The sequence below is a fragment of the Camelina sativa genome, chromosome 6 (genome assembly GCF_030686135.1).
Source record: "Camelina sativa cultivar CO46 ecotype springtype chromosome 6, ASM3068613v1".
Classification (NCBI taxonomy): Eukaryota; Viridiplantae; Streptophyta; class Magnoliopsida; order Brassicales; family Brassicaceae; genus Camelina; species Camelina sativa.
In genome coordinates, this window is record NC_141885.1 from 18,871,859 (window position 1) to 18,886,656 (window position 14,798).

General features: G+C 34.8%; 2 protein-coding genes and 1 pseudogene across 3 annotated transcripts; 1 reads left to right on the top strand and 2 right to left on the bottom strand.

Annotated features, from left to right (window-relative positions):
- Positions 1 to 24: 24 nt before the first annotated feature.
- LOC104791515 (ABC transporter B family member 11-like) lies at positions 25 to 8,457 on the bottom strand. The gene is made up of 10 exons (XM_087454085.1): positions 7,856 to 8,457; positions 7,718 to 7,772; positions 7,398 to 7,573; positions 3,734 to 3,955; positions 3,394 to 3,632; positions 1,716 to 3,303; positions 1,353 to 1,619; positions 997 to 1,260; positions 619 to 918; positions 25 to 525 (listed from the first exon to the last, which is right to left on the bottom strand). Exons 1-10 carry the CDS (start codon positions 8,111 to 8,113, stop codon positions 172 to 174), a joined length of 3,723 nt encoding a protein of 1,240 aa, XP_087310211.1. The 5' UTR covers positions 8,114 to 8,457; the 3' UTR covers positions 25 to 171.
- A 902-nt stretch (positions 8,458 to 9,359) lies between these two features.
- LOC104791516 (ubiquitin-ribosomal protein eL40z fusion protein) lies at positions 9,360 to 10,808 on the top strand. Its single transcript, XM_010517428.3, has 5 exons — positions 9,360 to 9,619; positions 9,706 to 9,792; positions 9,875 to 9,977; positions 10,418 to 10,484; positions 10,587 to 10,808. The coding sequence occupies exons 1-5, from the start codon at positions 9,517 to 9,519 to the stop codon at positions 10,611 to 10,613; spliced, it is 387 nt and encodes a 128-aa protein (XP_010515730.1). The 5' UTR covers positions 9,360 to 9,516; the 3' UTR covers positions 10,614 to 10,808.
- A 297-nt stretch (positions 10,809 to 11,105) lies between these two features.
- On the bottom strand, positions 11,106 to 13,675 carry LOC104791517 (beta-fructofuranosidase, insoluble isoenzyme CWINV2-like; annotated as a pseudogene). The gene is made up of 6 exons (XR_015559624.1): positions 13,408 to 13,675; positions 13,162 to 13,170; positions 12,048 to 13,069; positions 11,728 to 11,975; positions 11,530 to 11,644; positions 11,106 to 11,428 (listed from the first exon to the last, which is right to left on the bottom strand). The product of XR_015559624.1 is annotated as a beta-fructofuranosidase, insoluble isoenzyme CWINV2-like (transcript).
- Positions 13,676 to 14,798: the final 1,123 nt, after the last annotated feature.

Below are 14,798 nucleotides of genomic sequence, written 5' to 3' on the forward strand. Positions count from 1 at the left end.
TCTTGCCAATCGCTGAGATCTCAATTTAGAAAAAGGGAAACTAACGAATAGTTTATACTTTATAATATGCTAGTGACAACTTCATATACTTGCACACAAACAACAACAACAAAAGTACCAAAGCACATATAAACTAGTTTTGACAGAAGCCAAAACTCTGAAGTTTTTAGCTCAGATAGCAGCGTTCATGTGAAGCTGCACTAGCGAAACATAAACTCCACCGTCGATGTTGATCAACGTCTCGTGAGTACCTTTCTCAGCGATCACACCGTTCTTAACGACAGCGATGACGTCAGCGTTTTTAATTGTCGATAACCGGTGAGCCACCACGACCGTGGTTCGGTTGACCATCACTCGCTCTAGCGCATCCTGAACCACTCGCTCCGATTCCGCATCAAGAGCGCTCGTTGCTTCGTCCAAAAGCAATATTTTCGGCTCTTTCACGATGGCACGTGCTATAGCCACGCGCTGCTTTTGTCCTCCTGATAACTGAATCCCCCTCTCTCCCACAACTGTGTCGTAACCCTAATAATTGTATTGCTTGTGATGTAAGTAAGTTTCGAACAAAAAAAAAACAGAGCTCTTGTAAACATATTCTGTTTTTTTTTTCTACCCTACCTGTTGTATGCTAGAGATGAATTTGTGTGCATTGGCGAGTTCTGCAGCGGCTATGATCTCAGACTCGGTTGCAGCGTCTTCGCTTCCTTTGCCATAAGCAATGTTGGCTCTAATCGTGTCGTTGAACAAGACAGGTTCTTGTCCCACAAGTCCCATTTGTTGTCTCAACCATTTCAGTTGCAGCTTCTTGAGCTCAACTCCGTCTAGGGTTATATGACCCGAATCCGGATCGTAAAATCTTTGCAGCAGTGAGATCACCGTGGATTTCCCCGACCCGCTTTCTCCTACCAAAGCAACCCTCTGAAAGATAAACGAAGAAGTTGATCAGAAACTTATAAATTCCTAATTAAGAGATAGTTAGGGTTTTTTCTTTTTTACCTTTCCTGCACGAATGGTTAAGCAAAGATCGCGGAAGATTTGAATGTCTGGTCTTGCCGGATAAGTGAAGCTTAAGTGAAGAAGCTCGATATCTCCCTTAACATTCTCCAACACTGTCCCTGACTCATCGCTCGAGTCTATCTTTGATTTCCTATCGATGATTGCAAAGATCGACGCAGCTGCAGCCTTGGCTTTGCTAGAATCTGGAGCGAAAGAGCTCGACTGAGAGATACCAACCGCCGCCATAGATAACCCAAAGAACACCTAGAACAAGATCCATTAGTCCATTCTTCTTCATTACTAGCTAGATCACACACATATTTAAGCAATGATTAGGAATATATATACGTTGTTACCTGGAAAACATCATTGAAACTAGTCTTGCTGTCTTCAACCAATCTAGCCCCCGCGTAGAAACTTGTTGCGTAGACACAAAACAGAATGAAGAAGGAAAACCCAGTCCCTAATCCGCTGAGGAAACCTTGTTTTATTCCGTCTTTAATCGGACCTTCGCATTGCTTCTTATACATCTGCATCACTTTCTCCTCCGCGCAGAAGGACGCAACTGTTCTTATACTCCCCACCGCATCATTCGCTACCTGACTGGCCTTCTCGTACTTCGACTGCAAAGTTTATTCAAAACCAGAGTAAGTTTTCTTGATCCACAAGAAAACAAAACCTAGGACTTTTACAAAACCGAAATAAACAAAAAAAAAGACCTTTGCGTCGGCGCTGAATCCTTTCATGAACTTGACTTGAACGAAACCATTGATACCAATAAGAGGAAGCAACACTAAGATTATAAGTGCCAATTCCCAACAGGCAGTGAATGCAATAATTAATCCAGCCGCAGCAGATGCAGCGTTTTGAACCGCTAGAGACAATGCATCTCCAACTAGAGCCCTAATCAAAGCAGCATCAGCAGATAGCCTTGCCCCCAATGTACCACTCGAGTTATGTGGCTCATCGAACCAGCCAACTTCCATGTGAACAGCTCTCTCAAAACACATTGATCGAATTCTTCGAATCAGTTTTCCTCCAGCTACTGCAAACAGATACATTTGAGTCGGTGGGACGATCAACGAAGTTACTCCAAGAGCTACAAATATTATCGCCCAGAATCTTGAATCTTTCTTTAACTCTTCAGCTGGTTTGAAGAATGCTTCGATGACTCTTGAAAGCAGAATCCCGAAAAGCGGGTAAACCGTGCCATTAATGGCCGCTACTAAGGTTCCTAGAAGTAGAACCGGGATCTCAGGTTTGTTTAGAGCTGCGATTTTGGTGAGTGATACTTTTGGTAGTGGTTCTTTACCCACTGTTTCAGTTTCCTCTTGGCTTACTTGTTGGCTACTGCTACCAAGGTTATTTCCAACCGACAAGGTTTCACCCAGGCTAATAACCGAACATATGTTTGATGGTTTGGCATCTTGACCGTTGTTTATCTCTTGCAACTGGATGAGCTGCGAATAAGATCCCTCAGAATCTTTTAACAAGTCAGAATGCGAACCTTTTTCCACTATTTTTCCGCGGTGGATTACGGCAATCATATCGGCATTTCTAACTGTGGTTAACCTATGTGCGACAATTACAGTAGTCCTGTTAACCATCACTCTATCTAAAGCCTCTTGAACGACTCTTTCGGATTCTACATCGAGCGCGCTTGTTGCTTCATCAAGAAGCAAAATCCGTGGATTTTTAAGAATAGCTCTCGCAATCGCTATCCTCTGTTTCTGTCCTCCGGAGAGCTGCGTCCCGTGCTCTCCTACCATTGTATTCAACCCCTGAGGTAACTTATCTATAAACGTTGCCGCATTTGCTAGCTCCGTTGCTGCTTTAATCTCTTGAAGCGTCGCGTTTTCTTTCCCGTATGCGATATTCTCCATGATGCTCGACGAAAACAGAACCGGTTCTTGGCTAACCAATCCTATTTTGCTTCTGATCCATTTCAACTGAAACTCCTTAAGATTAACTCCATCGATGAGTACTTGGCCGGCTTTCGGATCGTAAAACCTCTCAATCAAACTAATCACCGTGGATTTGCCACTTCCACTTTCTCCTACTAATGCTGCTGTTGCACCGCTAGGGATAAACAGAGAGAATCCAACGAATATATCCTCGTCAGGCCTCGCAGGGTAACTAAAATGCACATCCTTAAGTTCAATGTCTCCTCTTATATCTTCAAGAACCTTTCCATTTACGTCGTAAGCATCTATCAAAGGCTTTCTTTTGATCGTCTCAAACATCTTATATGCTGCAGCTTGACCCGCGGTAAATGCGGTTACACATGGAGATGTTTGCCCAAGCGACCTAAACAAGACAAAAACAGAACATGATTGTTAGGAAGTGCAAAAGACATGATCTAATATATATATAGATGTGATTGTCGAGACAGCTTACCTCGAACCCACAACCACAATGAGGATGACGTTAATCACAGCGCCACCAGTATACCCCTTTTCCAGTATCATCTTCCCACCAAACCATATAGCCAAAGCATAGCTGCTGAAAAACACAAAGGACATTACTCCATATCCTAAACCAGTTGAGAAATCTTGTTGAATGCTTGACTTATACGCCGATGTTATCAACTTCTTGTAGCTGTTAATAGCTTGCTTCTCTCCCGTAAAAGAAGCAACCTTTTAAACCAACACAAAAAAAACACAAAAGAAAAAGGTTAAGCTAACAAAATCTTAGTTAAAGTTAGTTTTGTATCTTAGAAAAATTGAGGTTTATATACCGTTCGGATAGACCCGATTGTTTGTTCAACAACAGCTGCTGCTTTTGCATAAGCGGCTTGTCCCCGAGAAGAAGTTCGAGTGACTATAAGTGCTATGGCTGCACCAGCCATTACATTAAGAGGAACTGAAGTTGACATAATCAATGTTAGTAACCATCCTTTAATGAAAGCTAAAACAAATCCGCCCACGGAAGTAGATAACAGCTGAATAAACCTCCCAACCTGCAAGAAATATACAATGTTACTAACACACTTTTAAAGTGAAATCCAGTTATTATCATATTATATAAACCTAGTTACTAACTCACCAGATCGTTCGTGACACGTGTTAGTTTTAACGATTAAAGATCAAAGTTATAAATTCACCAGATCGTGACACGTGTCAATTTTAACGATTAAATATCAAAGTTATTAACTCATCAGATCATGACACATGTCAATTTTAACGATCATAAATTACAGTTTTAAAGCTTTGTAAAAGAAAGAGTAAGATAATTGTAATCTTATTACATTTTAAAAAAAACAACTAAGATAAATATATTATATGTCATCCATATCAAAGTTTCACTCTTACAAAAGATTCTCAACCACTACATGGTAAAATAAATATACTATGTGCGTCATCCATATTTGGTCGTATAATTATACTATACTAGGGAGGAACCCGCGCTACGCCGCGGACATTTACAGAAATTTTTTTTAGTAAAAATATAACTTCTAAATTATTAAATCACATTGTTTGAAATCATTTATGTCAAACAAGATTATGCTTAGCTTTTTTGAATAACACCATGCATAAGGTTAATGCTTTCTCTCAAATTTCTTGTAAAGTAAAATGTATTAAATCATGGAATATAAATTGAAATTACAAGCAAAAATTTTAAAAATTCTCTTTAACTTTAACTACATTATTTTGTATGTGAACTAAACCAAAATTTAACCAAAAAATGAATCAAACCTAATTCTTAGGCTGTGAATGGAGACATCATAAAAGTGGTTTTGGAATGTGATTTTGTGAAAACCGCTTAAAGTCACCATTCATGCAAAAAACAAAAAAAAATTGTGTTTTTCCAAAAAAAAAAAAAGTGATTCGCGGTTTTACTCAACAGTTTTTGCCTTGGACCACCTTTTTAATCAACCATCCCTTATACCCAGCGGATTTGAAACTGTAACAGTAATACAATGTTTTTTTAATAATTTTTAATACACATATGCTTCTTTTTTTTTTGGTCAAACAATACACATATGCTTTCTCTATTCTTTTTTTTTTGTGGCAAAACAAATATACAAAAAACATTATTCTTCTCTTCTTTCTTTATTAAAATATAAATTAAAAAATAAATAACCAAAATGTGAATAACTTATGAATAAAATTTTTAGTTGGGCATAAAAAATATTTACATAAGAAGCTATATTTTAATTTTAATAAATCTGGATATTTATGGTTCTAAATATTTTTTTTAATTAACACAAAATATATAGAGGTTTATAGTTATATTAATTATTTATATTTTTACTAATCTACTCATACAAATATTATAGTAACAATATATATATATATATATAACTTTGTTATGAACCAGAACCATTCTTTTCACTAATCAAGAATTGCTTTGTACCGCTAATTCTTTAAAAACCGCATTTGTCCCGCAAATATATTTCTCTCATACTATGTGCGTCATCCATATTTGGTCGTATAATTATACTATATAGCCTAACACATTAAATTTTATGTCATTGTTTGCACAAAAAAATAAATAAATAAATTTTATGTCTTTATGGTTAGCCAATTTATGACACTTAGTACTGCAACAAGATTTGTGAAGGCACATGCGAAGAAAACGAAGAAAATGAAAATCATGAAAAACCGATTGGCAGTCTTGGGAAAAATGCTTGAATTGAAGTTTGAACTAATTTTTTATTATATTAAAAATATTTAAAATAGGGTTTTCAAATTAGCCCTTAACAAGATCATGACATGTGTCAAGTACACTGATGAGATGTTGACATGTGTCAAAAAAATATTATTTTTTAAAACAGATAATTAAGAAAATAACATCAAATCTAAATAAAATTTACATGTTTATATCTAAAAAAAATTCTAAATCAAAAAAGTAAATTAACAAAACTAATCTATTTTCCATTGTACGTTACTTATATTATACGTGTTTTCTCGATAAGATTTTGATATGTATAAATAAAAAAGTAATTCACTAATCATGTATATTATTAGCTTATTAATAAATAAATAGTGAATAACAAATTTAAAAAGAATAATAGAAGTTATCTCAAAATAATTATTATTTTTGAAACATAATAGGATATCTAATTAAGAAAATAACATTATATCTATATAACATTACATGTTTGTATCGAAAGCTTTGATCTTTGATTTTTCTTTTCTTATATAATTTTCACGATCTATTGCGTGGGTTTTTGATTCGTGCAAGTTTTTCAATGGAAGTTATCAGATGCAATAAATGAAATCGAAGTATATAAGCCTGCTAATTTAATCGAGGATGCAGACACTGATGGAGGTTCAAAATTTGATTCTATAGTTAGTAACATTATAAGTTTGGAAGATAAGTCGGTGGTTGATGTTTTTGGTCAAAATTTAGAGTTGTCTTTTATGAATAATGTTGATTACGGTATTGAAAAAAGAACTGCTTGATCGAATAATTGAGAAGCGGTTTCAAATTTGGGAAGTTGGAACATTATACCATTTTAAAATTGGTTTCAAACCGGATTTATGTGGTTTTCTATTGAATTAGGTTCGGGTAAAAATAAGTTGAGAATTTGTGATTAGAGAATATTTGAGACGAGGTCATAGCTTTAAGTTGTTTAAGTACAATTAGATATTTCTGAATAGTAAATAGGTCGTTGATCCTTAACGTGATTATGACATATGTCATATTTTGGATTGTATATAAAGTTTTTATTTTGTATATCTAATTATCTAAGACTTATATATATCATCCTGATTATAATTTTCAAATTTTTAATTTTTTATATCATATTAACATTTTTCAGTTTCTCAACTTTTATTGGATTAGTCATAAAATCATTGTAATCGGGTAGATAATATCTTTGGAGTAAAAAAAATTCATGGTTAAAGAAATTACGTCACAAAACAAGTTTAGTAATATAAGAACTATAATTTGTTTAATTTGTTTAATTTGTTTAGAAGACATTTTATAGGTGGCGATAAAAAGCATACTTTAACAATAAAATAATTTTGGGTGTAAAAACATATTTTTAATGCTAAAACATAGAGTAAATTTATATGTAGTTACTTATTAAATGTTGCTTTGATGAATTTGTTGAAGTAAAATATTTTGCAAATAAGTTGTGAAACGTTTTTGAAATTTGACAATAATAATAGTTGTAATGATGAGTACTTGGCAAAAGTTTTAGTGGGATATAATTTAGTTTTAGATTATTATAATAATTATTATAATATATTAAAAATATATAAATATAAATAAATGTATGAAAGTAAATACAAATATTCTCTAACTTAAATTATTTATATATTTACTTTAGGAAATAAAATTTCTTTGTATATTTTCAAAAAATTGTTTAAGGTTTAAGATTTATTTTCTAGTTATTATATAAGTCTGAAACCACAATATCCAAGTTTCTTTAGTAGTTGTATATATATTACCTTCTCACCCATAGCATCTTGTATAAGCACAGTATCTCCCGACATTCTACCAACCACCTCTCCTGTGTTTGTGTCGACATCGAAAAATCCAATGTCTTGTCTCAAGATTGTTTTCAGATACGTACTTCTTATCCTCGCAGCTTGTCTCTCTCCCGTGATCATCCAACAAGCCACCTCTACGAAAACATACAAAACATCACCTCCCTATAATTCACTAATCATTACGTAAAATAATGCAATATGGAGATGCTAAAAACACAAAACTTTTCTTCTTAATTCTTTATAATCTTATGAATAATTGCAAGAGGGTTATGGCTTACGAAGAAACGCAGCTCCTAGTGTTCCAAGTGCAAGGTAGAGGAATTTAAGACAAACCTATAAAAAGAAACATAATCATAAAATGTGAAGTAAGAATTCTAAAAAATTGAATTTAAAACATTACCATTAATTAGGTATACCTTTGCGACAACATCGACAATGTCTTTGTTATTCTGATTCTGTCCAAAGGAATCAATGAGATCACCAAACAACAATGTAACGAGAGGTATTGAAACACCATTCCCAATAGCTCCGAGTGAGCCACAGATCATCAAGAAGACATCAAACGAATCTGCAAACGCAAATAGCTTGTAGAAAGGAACTGTCTTGGTCTTTTCATCGTTTTCTCCTTCTTTAGGGTTTTTCGAAGTTGAAGGTTCACGTGAAACAGAGTCCATTTTCCGGCGCTGACACAAATCCAGATAGTTTTTTAGATATCTGATGATACCCAGATCGAGATCAACGGGTATATAATTAAAAAGGAACTACAAAGTAACCACCTTTTTCTTCTTCTTTAACTTTTTTTTTTCTTATCTAAAACCCTAAAAAAAGACGAAATTTTTTTTAAAAGACGAAGCAGAGGGAAAAAGAAAACGCACTCTCCATGCTTTTGGCTCAACTCGCAAAATCAGAGATCAAAAAGAGAAAGAAGTTGAAAGAGAACGGACCTGAAAGATGTGGTGAGAAACTACACAGAATATATTTTGTTTGTGTTTTGGGTTTTGCGAAAATTGCTTGAGAAGCAAGGAGAGTGGCTGTGAATGGAGTGGGTTTTTTTGATAGGGAGAGTACGTTTAGTGTTGGATATAATAACGACGTTTCGCATGCACATGGTCCAATAATGTACATCTGTCTCCATTCAACACGTTTGTGTTTAAAAACAGTTCATAGTCAAAAAAAATATATATTAAAAATAACTTGTGAAATATCTACATTGTTCGAGGCCAGGACGATCAGCACAGACAAATCCATCAGCAATTTAGTCTGCTCTATTTTTTTGGGCGGACAACAAACTTTCGTAAACCAATTCTATTTGTAATGTAAACACAGTCGGGAGTTGATCTAGAGCGATTTTCTTTGAACCTCACCACTAAAAACTATATTTCATGATAAATAAAAAACGGTTAATCCGTAGATTTTATCCGCTTTATCAAACACTATATATTTTGTGATAAAAAAGAAACGTATTTGGAAGCTGAAGCCAAAGATATGGATGATCCGGAGGAGTAGATTTTGTGTCAAGCTACTCCATGGCATGTGAATTATTATTCCAATGATCATTATCTAACAATCACATGTCTTGTTTCCTCTGAATATCGCAAAATTTTAGGCCATGAATGTTTGAGAGATTTTAGGTAGTTTTTAGATTATAGATTTTTGTTTTTAGATTTTGGTTACTCATTGAAGTGGGATTTTGGATTTTGTTAAAAAATTAGTAAAATCATCAAAAATCTGGATTTCCTATTTTTTTAGGAAAACCATTTTTCATAAAATGTTGAATGGTTGAAAGATGAATTTTTGAAAAATCTAAAACCAAAAACCACGTCCAGTCAAGGCCTTAATGTTGACAGAGAGTGGAACTCGGCGTTTAGTAAAAAAATATACACTGCAAAAGTTATTAAATGGGCTGGGCGGGGCCTATTTGTAGTAAAGGCCTGTAACAAAATGGAAAAAAATCCAGAACCCAACCTAATAAAAGTGCAAAACCCTAGACAATGAACATTCCGATATAAAGAGCCGCCTCCATCGTCTTTAGGGTTACTCTACGCGAGAGAGGAAGACGAAAAAAACAAAGAGAAAGATGCAGATCTTCGTGAAAACCTTAACCGGAAAGACCATTACTCTAGAGGTCGAGAGCAGTGACACCATCGACAATGTCAAGGCCAAGATCCAAGACAAAGAAGGTATCATTTCGTCTCGATTCTTCTCTTTTTACATTTGTGAAATTTTCAGATCTCTTATTTATCATTTTCACTTGTTTCTCCTTTAGGTATCCCTCCGGATCAGCAGCGATTGATCTTCGCCGGTAAACAGCTCGAGGATGGCCGTACTTTGGCTGACTACAACATCCAGAAAGGTAAACGATTCATTCCAAATCCTTTTTTTTTTATTCGTCATTTCACGAGCTTATCTGAATGAATCATTTTGTTTGTAATCAGAATCCACACTTCATCTTGTGTTGAGGCTCAGAGGAGGTATCATTGAGCCTTCGTTGATGATGTTGGCTCGTAAGTACAACCAAGACAAGATGATTTGCCGCAAGTAAGCTTCACTTCTCCTTGCTGATACAGATGCAATTAGGTTATTGTGTGCTGCTAGGGTTTAGTTGTTTGTGGGAATTAACTTAGCTTCTCAAGCCATTGTCAATGCATGTAGAGGTTATAAATGTTCCCGATAATAACATTTCCATTCTCCAAACTTTGTCAGCTGGTCAAAATATTCATCTTTCCAGATGATTTTCTTGAATGGTACATTTATATGCAAAAAATTGTTCTTGATTATCAAAATGTTTGTTGTTGTTTATAGTTTGATTTTGTGTTGAACTTTCTGATTCTTTATTGTTGCACAAGCTTGTTTTATTCCAGTAGATTAGTCCGTCCGATAGCAAATCACCGATTTCGTTTTTGTTTGAATAGTTTGTGGTTCTTTGTGGTCTCGATAGTTGCAAGTCAGAGATGATTCTAATGTTGTTATGTATTCAGGTGTTACGCTCGTCTTCACCCAAGGGCAGTGAACTGCAGGAAGAAGAAGTGTGGTCACAGCAACCAGGTTGGGTTTTGTTGCTTTGCTTATCTTTTGGTATCGTTTTTTTGTTTACCCTGTGAAATGTTATTTGAACAACTTTTTGTTATTGTTGATGTCTTTTTGCAGTTGAGGCCTAAGAAGAAGATCAAGTAGAGAGACACGTATCAAGTATCTCATCTCTTGCTTTGCTTGCTTCTTTTTGTTATCTTCCCTTTGATTGGGTTTGTTTTCTTTTGTTTCAGTGATGTTAAAAGATAATATCAGTATAAGGATTTGGTTTTCTATCTACTCTGAATCGGTTATGAGATATTCATGCTTAATTCCAGATTACTCTCTATCGGTTTTGAAGTTTTGAATTCGTAGTTTTACTGTGTTTTCAATTGTTTGTCTCGTATTATCTACAGTAGCATTAGCTACTTGGCTTGATTAAGAGAATCCATCTTGTTATATTGGTAAACAATGTAAGTTGAGCATGTCTTGGTGTTTTTGATCTTGGAAATTAAAATTTGGAAACCTAGAATGTATTTGTATGATAATCTGAACATTAATCAGGTTTAGCTTTCATCTCGCTCTATTAGTTAACTATGAATACATTATGCTCCATAAAGCTTTTTTGTGCAACTGCAAGTAAGAATGCCCTTCTAGAAGTGTGATTTAATTGAGATTTCTAGCCTATCTAAGCGAGAATCTATGTACAACAAGTTTCTTGTCTACAATATGTCTAACAGAATGAATGAAATTTATTACCGAAAAAAAACAAAAGTCTGAGGTGGTTATTTAGCTCTTTGGTTCATCTTCATAGGCATAGTTATGTTCCATGCATTGAGGCTTTCTACGGTCACTGGATGTGATCCGTTGTTAAATACGAACAAATGAGCTTTTTCTCCTACTGCCTTTGTCGGATACACTCGTGATGTTATCACTGTCTTTCCTTTTGCCCCAAAGCTCTCCACCACCGAGTGATCAATCTGCATTTATTTATAATAATTAGTGTCAATCCGTTCCTTATGTTACTTCTTATTATATCTACGTTCATATTTAGAAAAAAATGAATTAGTTTGTGACATACCAAACTCCTTAGAGAGATCTTTCCATCAGCGAGATCGACATCCACAAATCCAGCAAACGATGGTTTATACATCCTCTGTTTGGCGTCAGCGCCGGTGTCTGTTTTGAGAGTCGAACTGTCGATATATATGATTAATATGTTTAGTAAACAAATCAAAAGCATATGCACAATTTAATGTAGTGAGTTAGGAAAACATACGGTTTGGCGTCAGAGCACATGAGGACCTTAGGCTTGTTGGTTGAGGCATCTTTGAAGACTCTGAAGAAAACAGGAGTGTATTCTACTAGGTCAGATGTAGCCAACGTGATCAGACCAAAAGGTCCGACTCCGCCTGTCACATTTGAACCCTTCATGTTACACAACTCTAGTGGTTTGGTTGTGAAGCTTGCGACAAACTTTTCGGCCTTTTCTAGACTTCCAACGTTAAATGTCACATCCACATCCACCTGTATTTACGTAAAAAATGTGAATTATAAACCTTAAATCTTAAAAAGTGACGTGAATATATTGTAATTTACCTGAGCAGGAGTGATTCCTTGGACCTCAAAGCGTTGGCCCTTCTCCATTTTCTGGTTGTTCATTTGGACATTCTTTCCTCTCAATGACTCAATCTCTTCAATAGGCCAAAACACTAGTTGCTTACCGCTAGAGTCGAGCAAAACTGTTCTTGGGATAAGCTGAACTCCTGCCCAACCCTTCAAGGTATCATCTGCAACGGTGTCGGATTCATTGGCCCAACCCCAAAGAATTCTTCTGTTCTTCTTGTCATCAAAGAATGTCTTCGACGCATAGAAGTTACCATAATCAAATCTCAAACCATCCCAACCGTCAGGAGTGTTACCGTCGGGTATGTAGTGATCTGTCTTCGTATCATACTTACCAAGAGTGTAGTAGTCGTATCGGGTCAAGTCCAAACTAACTTTCAACACATGCTTGATGTTTGGACCGTCGTAGCTGAAGTCCAAACCGTTTTTCTTGTCGTTTAAAGATACCGGGAAGAAATCGGGACATTCCCACATACCGGTCTTATTGCTTGAGTGGATCGGACGTTTGGTTATGACCCATTTCTTGAAGTCACGACTTTTGTACATATAAGCGATTCCTCTATGATTATTCCTTGAGCCAACAAGCATTCTCCAATACCCATGTTTTTTGTTGAACCAAGCCGTGGTCGGGTCACGGAAATCGGATGCGTTCTCGCCATGGTCGGGCTTTAGGATTGGGTTATCGTCTGGTTTAATCCATTTCTTGAGGTATGGGTCAGAAAGGTCTTGGGGAATGGCATAGTTTTGGATCTGAGTCTGGTTCTAGGTGATACCCGTGTAGAGAATAACCGGTCCTTTTCCCGGTACATGGGTAGCTGAACCGGACCATGTACCGTTGATGTCGAACCATTTGGATGGGTAGATGGCTGGTTCAAGGGCTTCCCAATTGATCAAGTCCTTAGAAACCGAGTGCGCCCACACAATGTTACCCCAAACCGCACCTCTTGGATTGTATTGGTAGAAGAAATGGTAGATTCCCTTGTAGATCATTGGGGCTGTTTCAATTTTTTGTATTTTGTTACATGCAATCATATAATGTTTTTGCAATGAACTTATACATATAAAAAGTTGTAATGGACTTACGTACCATTAGGATCTGTTGGAGCCGAGAATGCCACGAAGAAGGTATATGGCAAAACAACAAACCGATCGAAAAATAAGTTAGAAACTTAGAATAATGTATTTTGCTGGTTGATAGAAACTTTAGTAATAGAAGCAATTTATCAATTCAAACCAATTTCGTTTATATATATATATATATATATAATTGTATTTTGGCAAATAATATTACTACCAAATAAATATGAACTTTGATTAAGATGGCACAATGTACCGTTGATCCAATGGCGGGGAGGTTGAAAGTGATAAGCCGGTCTCTGAAGAGGACTCACTTTCTCCAATGATGTTGATTGAGATTGCAATCTCTTGAAAACTTGGTGAAATGCATCCACGCCATTATTGCTTATACTAATTAAAACAATCAATATGACTACGTAAACGAACTTTGAAACACTCATTGGTGCAACAAAACCCTATATATGATCACAACAATTTATTTTGATTTTGTTTTTGATGTGTCACTAGTTTTTTTTTTCATATACCTTTACAAAGAGAAAGAACTCTGTGATGAAGAAAATTAGTTTTTTGATTCAATGTTTTTTTATCTAAAGGAACGACGAGAGAAAATATATTACTTTAAAGATAAGTTGGATCCGTAAAGTAATCTTAATCTCACTCTAAAATAAGAAGTACAGAATGTGGCTTGCAATTAATTTACTTTTGTTGTCTTTCTATCCATTTTTAACAACTATTTTATTACAAATTGAAATTAAATAGTAGTATTACTGAAGAAAAATAGTGGATAAGTCTATTGGCGCTAAATCTGATCTAAAACTAAGTTAAATTAAACAATATTGTGCATGACCATCAGTTTCCCCTAAGCACTTTACAATGTGTCATCCACTAATTCAAGTAATTTGAATGAAATTTCTTTTTACAACGAAGTATCTCTCCCAAACTAAAATGAAGTTAAAATGATCAAAAAGGACAAATTTTCCATCAACAAACAAAATAATTGTTAAAAACTTAAAATAGCAACAAAAAGATTGGAAGAATTACGTTATGGCTAGATACTATCAAAATAGATAGTGACCAAATAATTGGTTTCTCCAGAATAATTAATTAATGTGTGATGTGTACATACATATTTGTCACTATAGTTTTTATATCACAATGGTAACTACTTTCAAACTAAATAAAAATTAATATATTTATCTTAATTAGTACCACCATCATATCTATATGCTTTAATTTGATGTGTTAAAAATTAAAATATCAAAAATTATAAATAGTGTATGCAAATGACCTTCTAGTTGGAGTGAAAAAAATCATATTATAATTCACCACTTATATCATATGTAAGTGTAATTTACATATCATATTATACATGAACTACATATGGATTTATATTTGTGTTGCCTTGTAATTCACCACTTATATCATAGATGCTTTGAAGAAAAACAAATAAAGCGGCAGATTATTAATATGATCATTGTGATTTTGTATAGTATGTCAAATTTGCTATTTCTCTATTAATAATCAAACGACAAATTATTATGATAATTATGATTTTGTATAGTATTCTCATATTAAAATGAACAATTTTAGTACCGGCTAACAACGTCTTATACAGCTTCGTATTTTCCACCGAGAGATGAAGAGATG

Bases quoted from the DNA above. Each gene is read 5' to 3' on its own strand.
- LOC104791515 (XM_087454085.1), bottom strand. From the start codon at position 8,113: ATGGACTCTGTTTCACGTGAACCTTCAACTTCGAAAAACCCTAAAGAA. The intron at 3,633-3,733 runs GTATATAAACCT...TTGGTTTAAAAG, and splicing joins CAATCGGGTCTATCCGAACG to GTTGCTTCTTTTACGGGAGA. The intron at 3,304-3,393 runs GTAAGCTGTCTC...TGTCTTGTTTAG, and splicing joins ATTGTGGTTGTGGGTTCGAG to GTCGCTTGGGCAAACATCTC.
- LOC104791516 (XM_010517428.3), top strand. From the start codon at position 9,517: ATGCAGATCTTCGTGAAAACCTTAACCGGAAAGACCATTACTCTAGAG. The intron at 9,620-9,705 runs GTATCATTTCGT...TTTCTCCTTTAG, and splicing joins CAAGATCCAAGACAAAGAAG to GTATCCCTCCGGATCAGCAG. The intron at 10,485-10,586 runs GTTGGGTTTTGT...GTCTTTTTGCAG, and splicing joins AGTGTGGTCACAGCAACCAG to TTGAGGCCTAAGAAGAAGAT.